Source organism: Pristiophorus japonicus, chromosome 8 (genome assembly GCF_044704955.1).
Source record: "Pristiophorus japonicus isolate sPriJap1 chromosome 8, sPriJap1.hap1, whole genome shotgun sequence".
Lineage (NCBI taxonomy): Eukaryota > Metazoa > Chordata > Chondrichthyes > Pristiophoridae > Pristiophorus > Pristiophorus japonicus.
In genome coordinates this window covers 30060551-30084258 of record NC_091984.1, presented here as the reverse complement: position 1 = coordinate 30084258, position 23708 = coordinate 30060551, and the positions used below count along the sequence as shown (strand labels likewise).

Below are 23708 nucleotides of genomic sequence, written 5' to 3'. Positions count from 1 at the left end.
CCTTTCTCTCTCCAGTGTCCGGCTCCTTGTCCCGGGATAGGGACTTGCTGTCTGGCTCCTCTTCCTTTCGTTATCCCTCGGGACAGTAGCCCGTCCCTGGATCCTCAACACAGAGGGAGGTGGGTGGGGGGAGTGCTGGCTACCCAGACCCTGTGGGGTCCCTGCCTTGTTCACCCACCAAACACAAAGGAACTCACTGCCCCCGGGCTGCTGGACTTCTTCCACTCCCACACCACACACAGACACAGACAGGAGCAGATCTCCTCATCCTCATCCTCACCCTCACCAAAGGTCCCCGGTGGGAGCGGCTCCCGATTAAGTGGCAGGCTGCCAGCTGCGGGGGCTCCCGAGGCTGAGCAGCCGATTGGTCGGGTGGCTGCTCCAATCGCGCGGGGCAGCCTCTCTGCAGCCTGGCTCGCATTGTGTACGTACGAGCGATTGATGAGAGGCAGTGTCCGCACGCGGAGCCGGCCTGGAACATTCGAGCACCAACAGTCGCCTGGCTTTCCACCGGCGACCATCGCCGCGGGGCTGCAGCAGCGTTCCATCGACAACCGCCCCGGCTTCCAGAACGCGCCGTTGTCCCGGGAGATTGGAACCTTCCGTCCGCTCCGTTCCACTCAGAAGTCTCGCGCTCTTCCCCCCCCCCCCCCACCCCCACACACACAATGGCTCACTTCAACAGAGGTCCCGCGTACGGGCTGACCGCCGAAGTGCGCAATAAGGTAAAATATTATCAGTTTTTTGCAAGCAAAAAAAAATACAACCGCGCCGCCGGTAACCCAAGCCGTTCCTTCGGTGGACGTGATGGGGGAACGGTTGCAATCGAACTTTTTTTGTTTGTGACGCAGAAAGAATGGGTTTGCGAACAAAATATATAACGGTCGCTTAATTAATTTGTCGATTAAAAAACAATATATATATAATAAGGGAAGAACATTCGTTGTCTTTGTTGTAGCGTGTATTTAAAGTAAGGACTCGTGTTAAAAGTGCTACGAGTGAATGGGCGCTTCTGAAGGTCTCTGCATTTGCAGCTCTATTGTCTGAGGGCGCCGGCGCCTTTTGATGTTTGGAGCAAATTCCTTAGGGAATGGAAAGCAAATTGGTCGACGTGAGTTTTGTCCATTTTCCTTATTCAGCAAAACCATGAAAGAGTTGGGAGGGAGGAGAGAGAATGGGACTAGTAGGAGTGAATAGTGTTGGCCAAGAATGGTTTGTGTGATTTGAATGAGGACTTTTGATTTAGTGCTGCTCGGTGGGGTGCACTTGCTCTTGTGTTAATCCAGAGAAATTGTGCGAGTACTTCTCAGCTCGAAGCCGTTATTGTCAACGTTTTGCCGAAGTTTGGTTATGTAGTTCACGTTTTTTAATCACGACCCAGATGTAAATGGGAATTACATGCAGGAATCCCGATCTTGCAAATTTAGTCTCCCACTACTCTGGTATCATTCACTGTATTTGACAACATATTTAAACCGTGTCTAAGATAAATAATTCTGAAAGCTAAGATTATAGAGGCCGATCAGCACTAATGGGAGTAATATATAACTACACATTGTGCAGCAGCAGTATGTTGGTTTTGCAAGAGTTTTATTGATCCAAAGCATTTTGCTTGTAAGCTCAGTTTGAAGAACAATGGATGGATAAGACAAAGCACTTCAGAATTAAAATGCTCCCCACCCCCGCTTTGTTTTATCTTTTTCCTTTTTTTTAGATAAATTGCAAATTTTGTGAGTCACACTCATAGCAGCCTGCAGGACATCTACCAACCAGTCTGGAGCTCCCAGCAAGAAAAGTCACTCAGCAGGTCCAAGGTCTACCGCGGCTACTCCATTGGTCTCGCTGCAACTATACACAATTTTTAAAATGAGATCAATGTGATCAGACTTTCTTTCATGCTGTTTATGTGCAAGGGATGCAGGGAAATCCATATTTCTTTTCAATAAACATGTAATTCTAAGGTGTCTTTATCATCTCAAAGCACTTCACATAGAACAAATTACCATATAAGGGCATCAGAAACGTCAAAGAGCTTATCAATCCAGCATGTCGGCTTACTCAGTCAAGCATCCACCTGCATCCAACTGATCTGGAAGATCATTCCAAATGATTACTGTGCATTTTTCCTAAGATCTGTACTAAATTTACTTTTCACTAATTTAATTTATTGTCTTAGCCAAGTGAACTGGTAAACAAAGTAGTATTCTGGGTTCACTTTTTATCTCTGCCATTAAATACTTTTATACTGTTGAGAGTCTGGTGGCTTCCACCTTTTCCTCAAGATACACAAAGAAGACTGTCATGGTACATGGATTGCTTCCTTCAGTCTGCTCCTGCCCCACCAAACTATTTATCTCTCTCTTTCTCCCTCTAAAACCTACATTATACCTGTACTGTACTCTTATTGTGCTGCCTTCCAAAGTCGGGGAAGATCATGCAAGGCCATGTGATAAAATCATTACGTTGAAATAGTTACGAGTCCTTTGTTCAATCCCGGGGCATTAAAGAAAATTATGTAGTAAATTCACTCTGGGATTGGGCAATGACCACTTTTTAAATCCCAAAATGAGTAAGAGAACAAGACTCCCATAAAATGTAATGGTGACATCTGATGAATGGCTTAGGAACATCTCATCCTTGACTGTTCTAGCCTTTGCTGGAATGCATGGCTGTCATTGAATATTTTTTCAGATGAAACTTTATAGTATAGCTCAGTGAGCAAATTGATCCACTTAATTTGAATCAAGTTGCAATTTTGTAGCGTTACATACTAATGAAGGGGCAGAATAATTGAGGCAAAGGGAAATTGCAATAGAACCTATTCCTCGTATCAAAAATGGCAAGTTTTGAACCTGAATGGACCACCTCATTCCCTTGTCGAATCCAGAAAGCTACAAGGTGCTGCAGGCGGACATCGCCAAGGTTTTGATGCTCAGACAATTATTGTAATGATTAATTCTTCAAATATTATCATTTTGAGACTAAAGCTTAAAAATTACAATGGTGATAGTGAATGAAAGCTTAATGTTCACATGAATTTTAATATAAGTGGGTGAAAGCCTATGTAAAAATAGCAAGTAGGGGAACATCATAATATTGCCAATGTTATTCAGGTCCAGTAGCAGTACAGGAATGCTATGCAAGGGCGAGACAGTACAGTAAATTTTTCTCATGGCTTGTGCTCTGGCTCAAGTCTGCCTTGGCGCACTGCTTGGGTTGCCTACCACTGTTCTTCACCACCTGTTGTTACATGAGGGAAATGGAAGCACTGGGAGTGTGGCACATACATTAAGAGTAAGAAAAATTGTGGTATCAGGAATAATAAAAGAAGACTGGAAATAGACAAAGCGGCTGGGCAAGAGCACGGGGTGTAAAATAGGCAGAGTGAATGATCCAGCCTCAAATCTCTCTGACTTATTTGTTCAGAAAGTAGGACGTTTATTTCATCCCGTCTCAAAATTTAAATGTTCTGCTACTATACTCCTGTAGCCAAAAAACAAGCTGAAATCTGTTCTTTGTGAAGTTTGTACAAAATTACCAGGACTTACTTGGTGTATATAGTCTGGCTTCTACTAATGAGCACTTGGTTGCAGAGAGTTTTTGCATTCCTTCCACTTTTGTATTTGTAATTTCAAAAATGTTAGATTCCCAGGGTTTAACCCAGCAGAAGTGCAGCTCTGGTTTTGAAAGATTAGAATTTAAAAGGCTGTGTTGTGTGTTGCTTTGCAAGACTCTCCATTATGTTGTCAAATGTTACTGATATGGTATTATTTGTCCTGAGTCCATGCAGCTGCTATCTTCAGCCAGTATAGAAATCCCATCCCACTTCTTCAGCAATGTGGAAAGATCAGTTGTGAACCGTGGGTGTCAAATTGTTTATAGGCCTTTTTATTTCTTGAACTGCATGCAGAGTTAAAAGAAAATAAGTTGATTACATTATGCCAAAGCATCCTGCAAACCTCTATCAAGAACCTACATACTGATTTAACCTTTTACCAGACCTTTTGCACCTGTTTTCCTCGGTGTTTTCTGGATTTGTGTTCCTGTGTACATAAACTGTTCTGAGGGTTGGAATAATTATGCTGATAACATAAAAAGACAATGCTTTCCTTTTATTAATAAACTCTCTGGGTAGGAGGGACTTAGAAGGGTGCTCTTCTATTTATCAAGATGTTATCACTTGGTTAAACTTTATTGATTTATTAAATTACACTGAACAATGGCCTCATTCAGAATGACCACATTCGTTTGCTGATATTCAAAATATTTCCTAAACCTCTCCGCCTCTCTACCTGTCTTTCCTCCTTTTAAGATGCTCCTTAAAACCTACCTCTTTAACAAAGCTTTAGGTCATCTGCCTTAATTTCTTCTTTTGTGGCTCGGTCAAATTTGTCTGTTTTGTCTTGTTAATGCTGCTGTGAAGTGCCTTTGGACGTTTTACTATGTTAAAGGCGCTATATAAATAAAAGATTTATTATTATTATTATTATTATTATTACATCCATTGTTGACGACCAGAGTAAACTAAAGTCACTCAGTGAACTTTACAGCACTTTTTGAAAATATATACTCTGTTTAAGTTCCGATCACTATCCAATATGTTCCTTATTACACCGCTAAAGGGTACAGAGTAGCATTAAGCTACTGAAAAACAAATTGAACTTGTGTCTGATTCTATTGATTGATTTAAAATAGCTCGTGCAATATTTATAGTTTGTCTTTTCAAGAACAAGCTTTGTACTAAAAATCGCCTCTTCTGCCTTTGCACATAGAATTTTCTTTGTTTATATATACTTGTATACATTGAGACATTGGATATATAGGATGTCAAAATTGTACTTTCCTTAAAATGATGATATATGTCCTGAGTGACAATAGTCATTGTAAATAAAGTTGCATCTTTTAATCATTGTATTAACTTCAGATTAGAAAAAAACCTATTTTTATTAAAATTGTTGAGTGGCAACATTCTATTTCAAAATACATTGCAAAGAGTCGTACTATCCCAATAAGAACACAAATGAGAATAGGATTATCTTTTAGTTATTGTATCTGTTGTGCATTTTGGTGCCAATGTGATAATTTCTCTAATGTCATGTAACATTAGCTTTAACATCAGCTAGGCTTCAATTTTGGCCCACCCCTTTTTTCGGCGCACTAACCGGAGATGCGCCGCTATTCTCTGTTCAGAAGTGTGGCGAAAAAAATTCCTCCCCACTTTGGCCGCTGTCCAGACTCTCCCCGGTCGTCGCTCAGCATGGCCAGTCGAGTCGGGGGCGGAGCCATCGTCCTGCGCTGAAAACAGTGCCGGGCGTCTGCACATGCGCATTGGAGTCGGGTTGCGATTTCTGCGCATGCGCAGTAGCGACGAAATTTGGCAATCGGCCATTTCTAAAAGGAATCATAGCTGCTTGTGTTTTGCCCTTGCTGCAGCCTGCCTGGTGAGTTTGCTTCCTGCAGCCTGTGTGTGCTCCGTGGTCGGCAGTTCAATCGCTCCCGCCCCTATCCCTGGCCGAATGGTGTCCCGGTCGTCCCACATTTATCCCAGGCCGAGTGGCCTCCCGCACCGGCCGGCCCGCTGTTGAAGTAGCTGCTTGTGTTTTGCTCTTGCTGCAGCCTGTTGCAGCCTGTCCGGTGGGTTTGCTTCCTGCAGCCTGTGTGTGCTCCGATGTCGGCAGTTGAATCGCTCCCGCCCCTATCCCTGGCCGAGGGGTCTCCCGGTGCGTTGTCGTTCTGCACACATCCCAGGGCGAGTGGCCTCCTGCACCGGCCGGCCCGCTGCCTTCCTGGGCCGAGTTTTCAGATGAAGGTCGGACTTCTATTTTTTTATTATTGAATGCTTATTACTTTTTGTGCTTTGTAAGTCTTGGCGCTTTAGGTGCAGGTCCTCTCCGCTTCCCTTCCCGCCCCTATCCCAGGCTGAAAGGCCTCCGATGTACCTACCTGCGCTGATTTCTTAACTCTGAGTTTTCAGAAGTGGCCACATACACTGGCCTAAGTAGATTTGGCGTAACTATTAGCTGGCCAAAGTGACGTAGGTGGCTGGTAACTCCCCCTTTTGAGAAAAACTAAACTCAAAAAAAATTGTAACTAACTCTCACTGGCGCAAATTGAATGTGCAAAATGGGGATTTTTAAGATACGCCAGAAAAATCAAGTTGCTCCAAAAAAAAAATGGAGCAACTCCTGGCCAAAATTGAGAGGTAACCGCCAGAAAACACGTTCAGTCTGCAAGTTTTAGTGAAGCAGCCTGTGCACGTTTCAGTCTGCAGCCATTTTGGTACAGGTAAATCTACCAGTTAAATGCTAACATTTGTAACTACGGGACATATCTGGCACCAGCTTGTTGGTGCATGTGCAATTTTTAAAAAGTGATAGTTCTTGTTCCCCCCCCCCCCAAAAAATTCAAATGATGGCAAAACCAGAATGTGGTTAAATGAGTTACTTCGGTCCTTTGGCCAGATGGGTTGCTGGCTATGTTTTGTTGCACCTTTCATCACTAATAGCCTGTGATGGTGAACCGAAGAATTACATCTAATATTCAAGGTGAATATAGTGACGTGTGTGTTTCACAAATTTTTCTCTAAATGGAACATTTGTAACTTCTCTCCGGACTACAGCATCAAAGCTTCAACAGTTCATTTGTTAATTATAACTAACTATAGTATTTATTTGCCATCCTCCAATTGGCTTGATGTTATAAAAGCAAATCGCGATGTACAATAAATCAAATTGCGTGACTTGAGGCTACTCATGCATTCATGGTTTTGGAAAAGGCAGTATGCATGGTTGACCTAAGAGCCACACAAACACAAATGACTACAGGGCAAAGATGCTTGTCCGGTTGAGTCAGTGCCACTTCTGAAGTCAGATGCCCACAAAAGAATATATAGTTGTGGGCAAATCAAGCTTGGATATATTTGTAATTCTGATGCTACCTACACAACAATACTGTGGTGTCACCTGTTTTTAATACCTTGCATTCTGCTTTCGAGATTACACAATAGTGATTGATAGTTAAGCTCTTAGCAGTTCCTTTTTAAAAAGGAGCTTGGATACAACAAAGAAGAACACCTTTTATTACAATTGCTCCCTGGTTTATTTAGTTTGCATATTTCATTGATCCAGCTCTGAGTAATGCTCAACTAGAACAACATGATGCTGACACAAAAACAGAAAATGCATTTGTGGCAAGATTCCAAGTTAACGTTTCAGGTCGATGATCTTTCGTCAGTACAGACCGTTCCAGCATTTTCTGTTTTTATTTCAGATTTCCAGTATCCGCAGTATTTTGCTTTTGTATACATGATGGTGACACTTGGGTATACATGATATATGTGCATTGTAAGTTATTACGTAGCCAATCCAAATAGAGCTTTAAAGCCTTGATAATGTTTTGCAGCTAGAATGGTAGTTATAAATCATTCTCTCTCTCTCTTCCCTGCACTCTTTTCCCCCCCCCCTCACCAGTTAGCGATTGTGATGTGCATTCAATGTTATTTTTTGATCTCTGAAATTTGGCCAATAAAGTGTAGAAATGTAACCAGTTTTAGGACCAAGTGACATGAGTAGGAAGTGCATGAATGGCATCTTTAAAAATAAATAAAATTGTTTTGCTTGCCTGTCTCTTCCACCGCTTGCTCTTGGTTGTTGCTCATCAACATGCACGCTTTTGCTGAAAGGGTAGGACTGTTGCAACTGGGGCTTAAACTCATGATCTGTTGACTCAGGAGTGTGTGTTATCACTGAGCTACAGCTGACGGCCTATATTTTTTTTGTCCTGTAATATTAACTGTAAATGTTCTGAAATGGACAGCAAGGTCACTATCTATTGTTTCAGTCAATCTGAGTCATGATGATCTGCTACACCATCAGTGGTAGATGAGGCTGCGTCAGTGTTCTACCTCATTGAGTGGCAGATCTTGGAACATAGGAACAGGAGTAGGCCATTCAGCCCCTCGACACTGGTTCGCCATTCAGTGAGATCATGGCTGATCGGCGACCTAACTCCATATACCCTCCTTTGGCCCATATCCCTTAATACTTTTGGTTAACCGAAAGCTATCAATCTCAGATTTAAAATGAACAATTGCTCTATCCTCAATTGCTGTTTGCGGAAGAGCTCCAAACTACTACCACTCTGGGCCCAAATTTCCCCATGAGTTGCCCCATTTTTTTTGGTGTGACTTGATTTTTCTGATGTATCTTTTTAGTTGCAAATATGACCATTTAATTTGCGCCAGTGTAAATGAGTTAGTTAAGTTTTTTGTTGGGTCAATTTTTTTTTCAAAAGGGTGTGCTCCCAGTCACTTACACCATTTATGCCAATTTGGCCAGAAAAAAGTTGTACTAAACTAACTTAGGGCAGCATATGTGTCCACTTTTGACCAAGACCAAAGTAATAAGCAATCAATAAATAACAAATTAAAAAAAAAAAAATAGAAGTCCTACCTTAGGGAACGTAGCGGGCCGCCGATGAGGGAGTCCATTGGCTAGGGCTAGGACGGCGTGCTTTGGCCCCTCCCACACAGCCTGCAGCGCGCGTTTGCAGAAACGGCCTGCCAGGAGTTACTGCACATGCGTGCAGACTCTAGCGTGCATGTGCAGAAGTCCCGGTGCTATTTTCAACGCCGGGACCGAGCTCTGTCCCCCTCTCTTCTGCACCATGCCAGCTTCACAGACTGCCCGAGAATCGGCCATGATCGCACAGATTTTTTTTTTGTTGCTGGGGGGCCTCTTGACCATCTAAATTCCAAGGAATACAACCCTAATTTGTGTAATCTTTCCTCGATACCCTTGAAGTCCGGGTATCATTCTGGTAAACTTACTGTGCACTCCCTCCACCTTCACCATTGACCAGAAACTTAACTGGACCAGCCGCATAAATGCTGTGGCTTCAAGAGCAGGTCAGAGGCTGGCTATTCTGCAGCGAGTATCTCCCCAAAGCCTTTCCACCATCTACAAGGCACAAGTAAGGAATGTAATAGAATACTCTTCACTTGTCTGATGAGTGCAGCTCCACAACAACACTCAAGGAGCTCAACACCATCCAGGACAACACAGCCCGCTTGATTGGCACCCCATCCAACACCTTAAACATTCACTCACTCCACCACTGGCACACCGTGGATGCAGTGTGTACCAGCTACAAGATGTACTGCAGCAACTCGCCACGGCTTCTTCGACAGCACCTCTCAAACTTGCAACCTCTACCCCCTAGAAGGAGGATTGGACAAGGGCAGCAGGCGCAAGGGAGCATCACCACCTCCCACGTCTCGCCATTCTGATTTGGAAATATATTGTCGTTGGGTCAAAATCCTGGGACTCACTCCCCAACAGCACTGTGGGAATACCTTCACCGCACAGACTGCAGCTGTTCACCACCATCTCATGGACAATAAATGCAGGCCTTGCCAGCGATGCCTACATCCTGTGATTGAATTTAAAAAAAAATTGAAGTCCAGAAAAGACTTCAAACTAAAAAAACTCTGCAAAGTGATGGTGGGAATGTACTTGAAGTTCGTAAAGGTCCAGAATTAAATCAGTATGGTAACATGGGAAGTATGTGGAATTTCCAGAAGGTTCTGCCATCAGCAGATTGGAAAAATATCATATGGCAGATAAAATTGCAGATGTTGCTCAGAAACACTCCATTCTCTTGACTTTCCGCACCATCCAAGTAATGAGATTGGACGTGTAAGTAGAAAGTGTTCCAACTAAACTGAGGAAAAACAAGACTTGAAAATTCTTGAGAAATGAGGATTCAAGTGTGTAATGGAAGCAAGTGCAGAAAATCATTGGTTTAAACAAAACCTGAAAATATTGCCACGATTAGCAGAGAGGAAAGACAGTGTTTTGGCTCTTGAAATCAGCTGGGAAAAGGAGTGATCGTTTTTTAGTCTTAAATTGTTGGAATCTGAGACAAACTGAAACTTTTGTTGTACTGAAAATTATGAATAAAAGTTGCTAAAGGTATTGGACTCAAGAGTTTCACTGTCCATTATTCTAGAGGAGCCTTGTGTAAGAAAAAAATTCCACTCGAGATATAATTGTTTTAAAATCAGAGGACAGGAGGTGCTTATCATTTGTGGCATGAGGATCAGAGGCCGGTCTTCACTTTTTGTACTGTTTGAAGTAGCAGCCTATGTCCACCGATCCTGTTAATTTAACAAAATAATTGAAATACCAAAAAGGAACATTTATTGAAATATGCAGTATTTGACGCAGTATGATTGTCTGGCAACATAGGTAAAATGTGAGATGAGAAACAGATGCCACGCTGAATTTCTTTCATCCAAGTCTGTAACTGCTTTTTATATTTAAAAAAAAAACATTCTGATGAACTGAATCAAGCTAGAAGGCTAATTGGGGGAAAGAATGAATAGTTGGTGCACTACACATGATTCTAGTGGTGTTCGAATTTGTGGTGATTTTATAAAGTCACCATAAATAAGGATTTGCAAGCCCCTTATTTTCCAGTGCCCGATTTCGAATTATTGTTTACTCAGCTAATGGAGGACAAAAATTTTCTAAGCTGTACATTTAGCGGGGTTATCATCAGGTGCTGCTGGAAGAGGCTGCTCATTAATATATCACCATCATTACTCAAAGGATTATACTGGTGTGCTTGTTTACATTTTGGTGTATTCCAGAAGACTATGGATAAACTTTACAGATGCAAGATGCTATCTGCAGAACCTGTGTACCATTTAAAAAAAAAAGCAATATGTAGAGGCATAGAATACAGAAGTTAGGAAGTAACGTTGAACTTGTACAAGAACTTAAGTTAGGCTGCAGTTTGAGTATTATGTACTGTTTTGTGGCACCTTATCATAGGAATATAAAAGTAATGGATAAGATAAATTTACCAGGTGTTTCCGGGGCTGAGGCATTAGTTTTGAAGTTACTCAAAGTTGGGACGTATTTCACACTTTTTCCCTCCAGCCTCTTTCCAAAGGTCCTTGAACATTGTGTCACCTCCCAACAGTGTGCTGTGTATCTTTCCCAAAGTTACCGCCAATCCAGCTTATGCCCTTTTGACACCAATGAAACGACCCTAGCCATAATTAGGAAAAATCTCCTTTTTGTGATTGTGGTGTTTTATTTCTCCTCGTCCTCTTTGACCTCTGCCGAGCTCAATATCGTTTGCAACGGTATCCTCCTCCAGCACCTCCACTCCATAGTGCATATCCTGAGACTGCACTGTGGCTTAGTTCCATCCCTGCTTATCCGAGAACAGTCAGTACTGAAGCAGCAATGATCCATTTTCCCTTACCGCACAGATATCTCTGGAATTCCCTAAGGATTTATCCTTGACTCCTCTTTATCTACATGTTGTGACGTAGTTGCAGGCAGGCGTGAGGCCAACTTTCACATATGCTAATGATATCCAGCTCTGCCCCTCTCGACCGTCTCCAAGCTGTCAAATTGCTGGCTGACATCAAGTCGTGGATAAGTCACTACTTCCTCCAACTCAAACCGAGAAGACTGAAGCCATTGTCTTCAGTCCCTGTCACAAGCTCTTTTGTCTTGCTCCTTGAACAGAGAAAATGAAGGGAGCTGGAAATTACTATTTTAAAGATGGTATGAGGTGCATAAATATACAGCTACATTTTGGAGCAGTAAAGTTAAAAATGCACTGGATGTTGTTTTTCAAAAGAAGGTGGCAAATCAAAACTTATATTTTAATCAATCTGAAAATATTTCAAGAGCAAGGGCTTTTGAAGCCTTAAATTGACATGGCAACCTTTTGGCCAGAATTTTATTTTTCATGAATAAAAATGAAGAGCTATTAAAATTCCCTCTATGTATAGAAGTAGCTCTATACCTTGGTATTGTTGTCTTCTGCAACTGTTTGAATACATTGTGAAGGAAAACCAAATAAAAAAAAATACCAAAGTCAGAACACCGGGATTTAATGCAATTTAAATAAACTAGAGAGATCTGAGATGTCATAAGCTCCAGAAAGGAGTAGCTGTACATTACAGCAGTGACTACACTCCAAAAGTACTTCATTGGCTGTAAAGTGCTTTGATGTTCGGTGGTCATGAAAGGCGCTATATAAATGCAAATCTGTCTATAGTCAGAAATGTGTAATAGAGTCCATTTAATTCTCGCCGTCTCAGAATGGAATGGTTACTTTTGAATATGTATTGCAAAAGCAAGACTGGCTGCATAACGCCAGGAGTATGTCACAATCCCCACACCACATACCCAGGTAGTCAAAAACTTCCTCGGTTTGAGGCGGTAACTGAGATAACATTTGAAGGAGGCACTTTCTCTTGTATCTCCTTATCGACAATTTTCTGCGGGATTCCTGTATTTTACATGGAAAAACCTGTTTTGAGTTAGATACCAGAAGCATTGCTACCAAATCAATAACCTGTTTGGTTTCTGTTTGTACTCTGATCAACTTTGCCTTCTAAGATCTAAAATGGCACATTGAGTGGTGTGTATTGTTCAAAGTTATGGACTGCTAAAAGCCTACTTGACAATTTGATGCATTGTGTTCAATATTTTTCTTGGCATTTTTTTCCTCCCTAAGCTTTACACTGTTTTTAAAAGCCTGCCCAAAACTCATCGCATTGACCAAGCTTTTGATCCCCTCTCCTTGGGCCCAAGTTTCCACATGATTTGCGCCTGATTTTTAGGAGCAACTGGTGGAGAACGGACTATCTTAGAAATCGCAATTCTCCACATTTTTATTTCTGCAGTTCTAGTCAGGTAGAATAGTTCTACTTTGGAACAGAATTTTTTCTTCAAATGGGGGCGTGTCCGGCCACTGACGCCTGATTTCAAAGTTTCCACAGTGAAAACGTACTCCAAACTAACTTAGAATGGAGCAAGTGAAGATTTTTGTAGAACTGAAAAACCTGTTCTACACATTAAAAAATCAGGCGCAGGTTACAAATTAGGCGTAGGGTACGAGCGGGGGAAGGGAAGTCATTAAATTTTACAATAAATCCTTAGTTATACTTATACAAATATTATACAAATAAATCCAACCTGACTAAACATTTATAAGCAAAGAAAAGATTAAATAAACCATGTTCCTACCTGTGTGAAAGTTCTTCAGGCAGGTTTTTAGGAAGGCTGAACGGGCCGGGCCCGAGATTTCGGGCAGGGCCCGTCCCCAGCACCAGAGGTAGGTGGCGTTGGGTCGGGTTGGGGAGAGAGAGGACGCAGACGGGTCGGGTCCGGTCCGCAGGGGTGGGGGTGGGGGGGAGCAGGAGTGACTGGGAAGCAGGAGCGGCAGCGACAAGCGGGTCGAGTCGGGTCCGGTCGGGGGGGGAAGCGGGAGCGGCAGCTCGTCTTCTCTGAGGAGCAGTTCCTTTAGCTGCTCAGGGTGGGGACGCACTGGAGGACGGGCAGGGTGCTTGATCTCGGAGCTGGAGACGTAGAGGTTACTAAAACCATCAGCCCCCACTTTGACGAGGTCTATGTGACTGAAGTGTCTCCCACCATGAAGTGGCAACTTAAAAAGAAACAGTACAGAGTTCTAGGTCGGGTCCGGTCCTGGCGGGGGGGGGAAAGCAGGAGCGGGAGTCGGCAGGAAGCAGGAGTTGGCCGTGGGAGAAGCCTTATTCATGCAGCCCCAGTGAGGCCATTCGGCCAGGGCTAGGGGCTGCGTGCTTCGGGCCCCTCCCACACAGTTTCGGGCGCCTGGAGCTACTGCACTTGCGTGCCCACTGTAGCACGCATGTGCAGAGCTCCCGGCACTGTTTTCGGCGCAGGGTCCTAGCTCCGCCCCCTACATCTCCTGCTGTGCCGCGCCGAGGGCCAGAGGACCTGCAGGGAGGTGGAGAATACGGAGGGTTTTTTAGGCACACTTTGTGGCGCGAAAAACGGGCGCCCAGCTCGGAGGGGCGCCCGTTTTTTATCGTGTGGAAACTTGGGCCCTTAAACTCTCCTTTGCTGGCTCAGTGATTATTTTTCATAAGCCAATCTGTGAAGCATCATGGATAGTTTTTTCTAATGTTAAAGATGCAATATAAATGGAGGTTGTTGGTATATTTTCACTTGTGCAATTTTTTGGGTGAGTTGTGCAAGATTGATCTATGAACACTTTTGTAAAGTGTTGCAAGAAAGGTGCTATATAAATGCAAATGCTTTCACCAATTCAGGATGCCTCACAGCTGATTAATTACTTTTGAAATGTAGTCCTGTTAGCGAGCCAGATGTGACTGCTAATATACACATAGCAAAGTGCCTCCGACAACAAATGTATAATAGCAGTTAATCTGTTGTGGTGGTTGAGGGATGAATGCTGGCCCAGACACTACAAGAACACGCTGCTCACTTTTTTTTTCGTTGAATAATTGCCCTGTGATCTTTTTAACATCCACTGAGCAGGGATACAAGGCCTCGGTTTAAACACATCCTAATGACGGCACCTCTTACAATGCAGAACTCCCTCAGTGCTACACTAAGTGCTGGCATCGATTATGTGCTCAGGTCCTTGAATTGGGCTTTAACCACAAACCTTCTGACTCAAAAGTGCTACTAACTAAACCAAACTCTCGAATTGAGAATTACGATGCTTGTTGGGTTATGCTTTTCTGCAATCTTTTCAGAAACAGAAATGTGCTTAGAAGTAACATGGATACGTCAAAAGTTTGATCACGCTCCTGTGAAACGCCTCGGGAGGTTTACTATGTTAAAGGTGTTATATAAATACAAGTTGTTGTTGTTGTTGTATTCTAAGATTGTTTAGATTAATGGTTTTTGCTGCATAAAGTTACAGGAATTGAGATGCTCCAACAGCCTAGAAGGAAAGTTCTGATGTATTGCACTCTTCAAATCTGGTTTCCAAAGTGCAAGTGCAGGATGGTATGTTGCCTCCCTGGTGCAAGGGTCAAGGATATCTCGGAGCTGCTGCAGGGCATTCTGGAGGGGGAGGGTGAACAGCCAGCTGTCGTGGTGCATATAGGTACCAACGATATAGATTTAAAAAAAACAGGATGAGGTTCTACAAGCTGAATATAGGGAGCTAGGAGTTAAATTAAAAAGTAGGACCTCAAAGGTAGTAATCTCAGGATTGCTACCAGTGCTATGTGCTAGTCAGAGTAGGAATTCAGGATAGTTCAGATGAATACGTGGCTTGAGGAATGGTGCAAGGGGGAGGGATTCAAATTCCTGGGACATTGGAACCAGTTCTGGGGGAGGTACAAACCGGACGGTCTGCACCAGGCAGGACCGGAACCGATGTCCTCGGCGGACTGTTTGTTAGTGCTGGTGGAGAGGGTTTAAACTAATATGACGGGGATGGGAATCTAGCAGGGAGGCAGAGAAGTAAAAAGGGGGCAGAAGCAAAAGATAGGAAGGAGAAAAGAGTGGAGGGCAGAGAAATTAAGAGCAAAAATCAAAAAAGGCCACATTACAACATAATTCTAAAAGGACAAAGAATGTTTTTTTTTAAAAAAAAAACAAGCCTAAAGGCTCGGAGTCTCCAATGCAATAATAAGGTGAATGAATTAACTGTGCAGATAGCTGTTAAACTGCTATGATTTAATTTGGATTATGGAGACATGGCTCCAGGGTAACCAAGGTTGGCAACTCAACATCCAGGAGTATTCAATATTCAGGAAGGAAAAGGAGGTGGGATAGCGTTAATGTTAGAGGAGATTAACGCAATAGCAAGGAAAGACATTAGCTTGGATGATGTGGAATCTATATGGGTAGAGCTGTGAAACACCAAAGGGTTAGTGGGAATTGTATACAGACCACCAAACAGTAATAGGGAGGTTAGGGATGGCATCAAACAGAAAATTATGGACGCGTGCAATAAAGGTACAGCAGTCATCATGGGTGACTTTAATCTACATATAGATTGGGCTAACCAAACTGATAGCAGTACTGTGAAGGAGGATTTCCTGGAGTGTATAAGGGATGGTTTTCTAGACTATTATGTCGAACCAACTAGAGAGCAGGTCATCCTAGACTGGGTCTTGTGTAATGAGAGAGGATTAATTAGCAGTCTGGTCGTGTGAGGCCCGTTTGGGAAGAGTGACCATAATATGGTAGAATTCTTTATTAAGATGAAGAGTGACACAGTTAATTCAGAGACTAGGGTCCTGAACTTAAAGAAAGGTATCTTCAATGCTATGAGACGTGAATTGGCTAGGTTAGACTAGCGAATGATACTTTAAGGGCTGACGGTGGATAGGCAATGGCAGACATTTAAAAATCACATGGATGAACTACAACAATTGTACATTCCTGTCTGGCATAAAAATAAAACTGGGAAGGTGGCTCAACCGTGGCTAACAAGGGAAATTAGGGATAGTGTTAAATCCAAGGAAGAGGCATATATATTGGCCAGAAAAAGCAGCAAACCTGAGGACTGGGAGAAATTTAGACTCCAGCAGAGAAGGACTAACGGTTTAATTAGAAGGGGAAAAACAGAGTACTAGAGTAAGCTTGCAGAGAACATTAAAAACTGACTGCAAAAGCTTCTATAGATACGTGAAAAGAAAAAGATTAGTGAAGACTGATGTAGGTCCCTTGCAGTCAGAATCAGGTGAATTCATAATGGGGAATAAGGAAATGGCAGAGCAATTGAACAAATACTTTGGTTCGGTCTTCACTAAGGAAGACACATATAACCTCCCAAAAATAATAGAGGACCGAGGGTCTAGCGAGAAGGAGGAACTGAAGGAAATCCTTATTAGTTAGGAGATTGTGTTAGGGAAATTGATGGGATTGAAGGCTGATAAATCCCCAGGGCCTGATGGTCTCTGCGATGAAGTGGCCCTAGAAATAGTGGATGCATTGGTGGTCATTTTCCACATTCTATAGACTCCATCAGTTCCTATGGATTAGAGGGTAGCTAATGTAACACCACTTTTTTTTTTAAAAAAGGAGGGAGAGAGAAATAAGGGAATTATAGACTGGTTAGCCTGACATCGGTAGTGGGAAAAATGTTGGAATCAATTATTAAAGATGTAATAGCAGCGCATTTGGAAAGCAGTGACAGGATCGATCCAAGTCAGCTGGATTTATGAAAGGAAAATCATGCTTGAAAAATCTTCTTGAATTTTTTGAGGATGTAACTAGTAGAGTGGACAAGGGAGAATCAGTGCATGTGGTGTATTTGGACTTTCAAAAGGCCTTTGACAAGGTCCCACACGAGATTAGTGTGCAAAATTAAAGCACATGTTATTGGGGGTAATGTAATATGTGGATAATGGATTGAGAACTGGTTGGCAGACAGGAAGCAAAGAGTAGGAATAAACAGGTCCTTTTCTGAATGGCAGGCATGACTAGTGGGGTTACCGCAAAGTTCAGTGCTGGGACCCCAACTACTTACAATATACATGAATGATTTAGACGAAGAATTTGAATGTAATATCTCCAAGTTTGCAGATGACACTCAGCTGGGTGGCAGTGTGAGCTATGAGGAGGATACTAAGAGGCTGCAGGGTGACTTGGACAGGTGAGTGGGCAAATGCATGGCAGATGCATTATAACGTAGATAAATGTGAGGTTACAAAACAGGAGGCAAAAGCAGGAAGGCAGAATATTATCTGTGGTGACCAATTTAAGAAAAGGGGAGGTGCATCGAGACCTGGGTGTCATGGTACATCAGTCATTGAAAGTTGGCATGCAGGTACAGCAGGTGGTGAAGAAGGCAAATGGCATGTTGGTCTTCATAGTGAGAGGATTTGAGTATTGGAGCAGGGAGGTCTTACTGCAGTTGTACAGGGCCTTGGTGAGACCACACCTTGAATATCGTACAGTTTTGGTCTCGTAATCTGAGAAAGGACATTCTTGGTATTGAGGGAGTGCAGCAAAGATTCACCAGACTGATTCCCAGGATGGCAGGACTGACATATGAAAGACTGAATCGACAAGGCTTATATTGACTGGAATTTAGAAGAACGAGAGGAGATCTCATAGAACCATATAAAATTCTGACAGGATTGGACAGGCTAGATGCAGGAAGCATGTTCCCGATGTTGGGGGAAGTCCAGGACCAGGGGTCACAGTCTAAGGATAAGGGGTGTAAGCAATTTAGGACCGAGATGAGGAGAAACTTCTTCGCTCAGAGAATTGTGAACCTGTGGAATTCTCTACCACAGAAAGTTGTTGAGGCCAGTTCGTTGGATATAACCAAAAGGGAGTTAGATGTGACCCTTACAGCTAAAGGGATCAGGGGGTATGGAGAGAAAGCAGGAATGGGGTACTGAATTGCATGATCAGCCATGATCATATTGAATCGTGGTGCAGGCTCAAAGAGCCGAATGGCCTACTGCACCTATTTTCTATGTTTCTATGTTTTAGCTCCACATTAAGTGAAGTAAATAACTGCACAGTTTGTGGCTGTTTTATTCTATGGATCATATAAATGTACATTGACAATAACTGTATAGCTGTAGTTTAAATGAAGCTTTTGCCATTATTTGCTATTTAGAGTATTGAAAGCACAGTTCAGTTCTTTAGCTGCACAGAGAAGGAGGCAATTTTGTGCATTGTGCAAGTGAACTTTCCACGGCCTGACTATATCTGACTTTGCAAAATACATGAGGTGGTTTGTTAATTCAACAATGTATTATTATGTCGGGTTTCCTGTGTGGTTATGTTGTTTTGTATACAAGAACATTTTTTAAAATTTTATTGAAATGTGAACATCTGTATTCAACTGTTGACATAATCAGAACTTTGTGGTTGCATTGTATGTTAATAACAGGTCCACATACTAACTTCGAGTGTGCTAGTATTGGATACTTTAGATTTCCCAGCATTATGACATGATAGCTTGCCCTCTGTAACGCACTCTAGCACTAACACTTGTGTTTTTTGGAGACAGTTATTAGCTCGTGTCATGTTTTTGCTTCTTTGTGAGGGTGGGAACTTGTACACCTCTTGCAATCTGTGATGCGGATTTCCTGGTATGGAATATTCCGCTAAGTGTTAATAGACGCGCGAGGACAAATGGAGTTCACAATGATGGACTGCATTTGGGGAGAGTTTCCCACACTTGTTGTTTTGAGTCATTCAGCTTCAAATGGACAGTGTGTCCGTCTTTAACCTGAGTGGAAGCGCGGGACTATTCACTTCCAATTATTCTGTAATGACTAATAACTTCTCCTTTAGCTTGGTACAAACAAAAACAATTGTACGTTACTCCATTGCTAATCAAGACATCTGGTGGCAGGCTCTTTGCCTTGGATGTATGCCAGACACTCTGCAAGAAACCATTCTAACAGCGTGTCTGAAGAACTATTTGAGAGAGTGGAAAAACTTACTTCAGCTGTCAGCATGTGACCTACAAAGGTAACACTGTCTGGAGATTCAGCCTTCCTCTAGTATTTTAAACCTGTACCGAGAGTCTGTTGGTAACGCTGGAAAGTGGGGACTTTGTTCTGTAACGCTTCAAGAGAGGGCATATGGCCATTTAGATATCTGCTGGAAATGTATTCAACTTTGCAGTATTGAATTGCGTTTGTTCTGTTTTGTTTGTAACCTTAATAGAATATGACTCTGATTTCTCTCTCAAGTGCCCTGACTCAGTGCTATATATAAAGTGCGGGATAACATCGTTAAAGGGGCGGTTTGTTTTCTGGAATGTGAATTGAGCTTTTTAAGTGATTTTTTTTTTTGTTTACTCGGCTAACTTTTTCGCTTGTCTGCCTGAAGATGTCGGCTTCTGGTGTACAGTTCCATGGTTGTCAGGCACCCGTTGGTTCCTTGTCGACATGGCCATCACTGATGTGTCAGCTGTGGGTGTATCACAGCTGACCCCGTTCAGTTCTCCAATGTGCATTTCCAGCCAGATCACAAGTAGAGAGTGTAGACGCAAAACACAGTCTGGTGTGTGTTGTTCTGATTTTAATTCTTTAAATAAAATATCCTTTTAACGGCAGTTATGTTGTTCCGCATCATCAGTTATCTGTATGGCTTGCTTCAAATCAGAATGCTTGCAACCTTGTTGCAAGGTTTATGTTGGGTCCATCACTATCTACTCTGCCTGACTTTTCACTCTGGAGTCTTCACAGTAGAGTTTACTCCCACTTTGATTCCTTCATGGGGATCTTTGTCTTGTTTCTAACCAGAATATGCGCTCTTCGCACACGCACGTGCTTTCTCCATAAAATGCATGGAAGACAGGCCAGGTATGAATAGGAAGGGTATTGCATTCCATTTCTTGGCATCCTCGGCTTTGCCTGCTGGGAAGTCCTCACTTTTTTTTTAGGGATGTCGTCTTGTTTACATCCTAGATGTCTGCAAGATGCCATTTAAGGCCGGAAATCCAAATAATGCAGTACATCACTTGTTCACCAAAGGGCGCCATTGCATTTTTTAAGGGAAATCTAGATTAAATAATCCTGAAGCTGAGCTGCAGGGATAAAGGGAGAAAGCCGGGCAGTGGGATTCGTCCTGAACTGCTGCTGTACTGTAGAGTTCTATGGGTTCCGTGGTGGTATATTTATCCATGTTTAATGTTTTTACATGTATGTCTATCCGGAACAATCTCGAACAATGTATTATGTGAAACCAGTGTCAGTTGGAGGTGCTGTTGCAGTTCAGACCAAAATCCAAGTGACCAAAGTGAAGCAAGCGGGGACCAGCTGTGGTCAGCTCTCCGAACCCTTTTCCCAATTGTTGATTTTGATTTTCTTTCTTTCTCTCCACCTTGTACCCATCCCCTATACCATTGTGAAGTACTTTGGGATGTTTTGCTAGATTGAATAATCATCACATGGATTGTTCAACGCAAACTTCACTTTTTCAGGGTTTTTTTTAACGATTGTTTTAATTGAAATTACAAAAAGAAAACTGGTTCGAATAGTACGGAACTTTAACACATGGTTTTATTCACAGTGCTGTGAAAATGGTAATGAGGTCCATGGCAGGCTCTAGAATCCCAATTTGATGGTACATCATACCATATGGCTTCTCTCTGGGCTTCTCCAGAACTCTGGTGCAAACAATGTGTCTGTAGCAGCAGTAAAGCGTAAATGAATTAGGAAAAGACATTGTCCCCTTAATGCCATTTGCTGCTTGTATAAAAGTGCTGTCTGGTATACTGGAGCCTGAAGAAACCGTGGCGGGCTTACTCATTCCCAAGTGAACTTCTCAAAGCTTCCCGATATCAGGAAATCCTCACTCTAGTTTCAGTTCATGATAGTCCCAAGTTAAATGCTCAGATTTAGGAATTTTAACCCATGTCTATCTGGCAAGTGTCGTTACAGTATATTGATTGGCTAAAATTGTTGACTTTTATGAATTTTTTACATGATTGGAAACTGAAAGCTGAAATTGCACAGGTTATTGTGAGTTTTAGCATTTTCTGTTTTACTTAAAATTTCTGTTGGCTGTGATTTGTTTCACAATCGTACTGCAGAGGCCACTTTCTCATCACAACCTCCAGACGGCTGAAAGGGAATGGAAGAGACGGAATAAAATGGGCTCAAATCCAGGACTCCCAGGGTAATTCAGGCTAATTTTTTCCATTGTGAGCTCATGTGAAAAATCCCTTGCTCAACTTCCGCCATTTAAATATTAACATTTGCATGTGACGTATTACCGGCAACATTCTATTCTGCAGCCATTGTCAAAAAATAAAAGAAGCTACTGTATGAAAAGTCACACATGGAAAATATAGTCTTGGAAAAGTTCACGTTAGTATTCCAGAGGCATTAGTCATCGAGCTGCGAATACAAACGTTTATTGCCCAAAAATCTGGCATGCGTAAATTGCACATTCTTTACAAAGCTGCATGGAACTTCCATTATACAACTCTCAATGGTTTCGAATATCACTGACCTTAATTAAAGGTCATTTTGAACTTTAATTATATAAGTGCCATTTTGAAAATGCAGCTCGTACAAAATTTGGCCGTTTAAAACTTTTTACTTAAAAAAAAATACAATCCCTGAATTTCTACCACGAGTACAAATTTAGGTCGTTAATTGATCAGATTACAAAGAAATGCTAATTCTTGAGAAAGTGGTGACCGATTGAAGGGCTTTTCTTTGCAAAAGTGTGTTTTTAATCTTTTGTTTCAGTGCTCAAAATCAAGACCACTTTATATCATCACACAAGTCCAGCCAGAAAAACATTTTTGTATAGTATAATTAATCTGCCCTTTTGTTTTATTTTGGTGGGGATTGGGGTGGAGGCCGCATACTTCATTTATTGGCATCTAATACCGCTTTATTAAAGAAAACATTATGTTGCTCTGCACAGTCAAATGTCTCTTTTATTTAAATATTCTTTCAAATAATCCATGTTATAGCTCATGGATAAATAAATATAAAAAGTCTAATTTATTTGATTTTGTCCCCCTCTCTAATTCTTTCGATCTGCTGCTGCGCTCTCATTCTTTGTCTTCCACTCGTCTTTTCTGACTCTCATTCTGTGGTTCTTTTTTTCTCTGACTGCATTCTGTCTCCCTCTATTTATGTCTCCTTTTCCTCTGTCTCCTCTTCCCCTACAGCACCAACATCCTCTGCCTCTCGCTTTTTGTCTGCTTACTTATGGTCTTGGAAAGATCTACGTTAATATTCCAGAAGTGTTGGTGATTGAGATGACCACAACAACAACAACTTGTATTTATATAGCGCCTTTAACATCGTGAAACGTCCCAAGGCGCTTCACGGGAGCATTACGAGATCAAAAATTTGACACCGAGCCGCATAAATAGAAATTAGGACAGGTGACCAAAGCGTGCTCAAAGAGGTTGGTTTTAAGGAATGTCTTGAAGGAGGAAAATAAGGCGGAGAAGTTTGGGCAGGGAGTTCCAGAGCTTTGGGCCTAGGCAACAGAAGGCACGGCCACCAATCGTTGAGCGATTATAATCAGGGGTGCCCTAGAGACACGAATACAAAGGTTTATTACCCAAAAGTCTCTTCATTTGTAGCCAGCATGTAAAGGGTGGATACTGGGACTAGGAAAGGAGATGCCTTGCAGGCTATGGCTAGCAATGAGAAAGAAAGTGAAGTGGAACTGGGCCTGGGAGGCAGACGAGTAGGGGTGGATGAATGTCGTTGTGGGCCAGATGGTCTGTCTGTTGCTGTTGAGATAATCCAGAGCAAAACACTAACTGCTGTGAATGAATCTGGGTGATGCCAGATTATGTTCTGATGAAAGAAACTGGGAATGAGGGGAGAGTCAACAGTGGGAAGAGCTTAGAGGGTTAGGCTGAAAGAAAGGAAGATTTGCATTTCTGTAGTGCCTTTCACGATCACTGGACGTCTCAAAGTGCTTTACAGCCACTGAAGTACCTTTGGAGTGTACTCGCTATTTTAATGTGGGAAACGTGGCTGCCATTTGCGCACAGCAAGCTCCCATAAACAGCATTGTGATAATGACCAGTTTTTGTTATGTTGATTGAGGGATAAATATTGGCCAGGACAATGGGGATAACTCCCCTGCTCCTCTTCGAAATAGTGCCATGGGATCTTTTACACCCATCTGAGGGAGCAGACAGGATCTTGGTTTAACGTCTCATCCAAAAGACAACGGCTCTGACAGCGCACTACTCCCTCAGCACTGCATTGGAGTGTCAGTCTAGGTTTATGTGCTCAAGTTGCTGGAGTCGGATTTGAACCCACAACCTTCTGACTCCGAGGCGAGAGTGCTACCCACTGAGCCACAGCTGACAGCAGTGAGATGGGAAGTGCATGGGTCCTGAGAGGGAGACATGAGGATTGTGGCCAGGAAAGTTTGCACTGTGATTGTTGACACTTATGATGGGGATGAGAG

At 42.4% G+C, this 23708-nt stretch overlaps 1 protein-coding gene across 1 annotated transcript in view; it reads left to right on the top strand.

The window, feature by feature from the left end:
• The first annotated feature begins 404 nt into the window (after positions 1 to 404).
• cnn3a (calponin 3, acidic a) overlaps positions 405 to 23708 on the top strand; it is a 68712-nt gene continuing 45408 nt past the window's right edge. The window contains exon 1 of the mRNA XM_070886637.1: positions 405 to 725. Coding sequence (XP_070742738.1) covers positions 669 to 725 — 57 coding nt within the window. The 5' untranslated portion in view covers positions 405 to 668. The remainder of the gene's footprint in view (positions 726 to 23708) is intronic.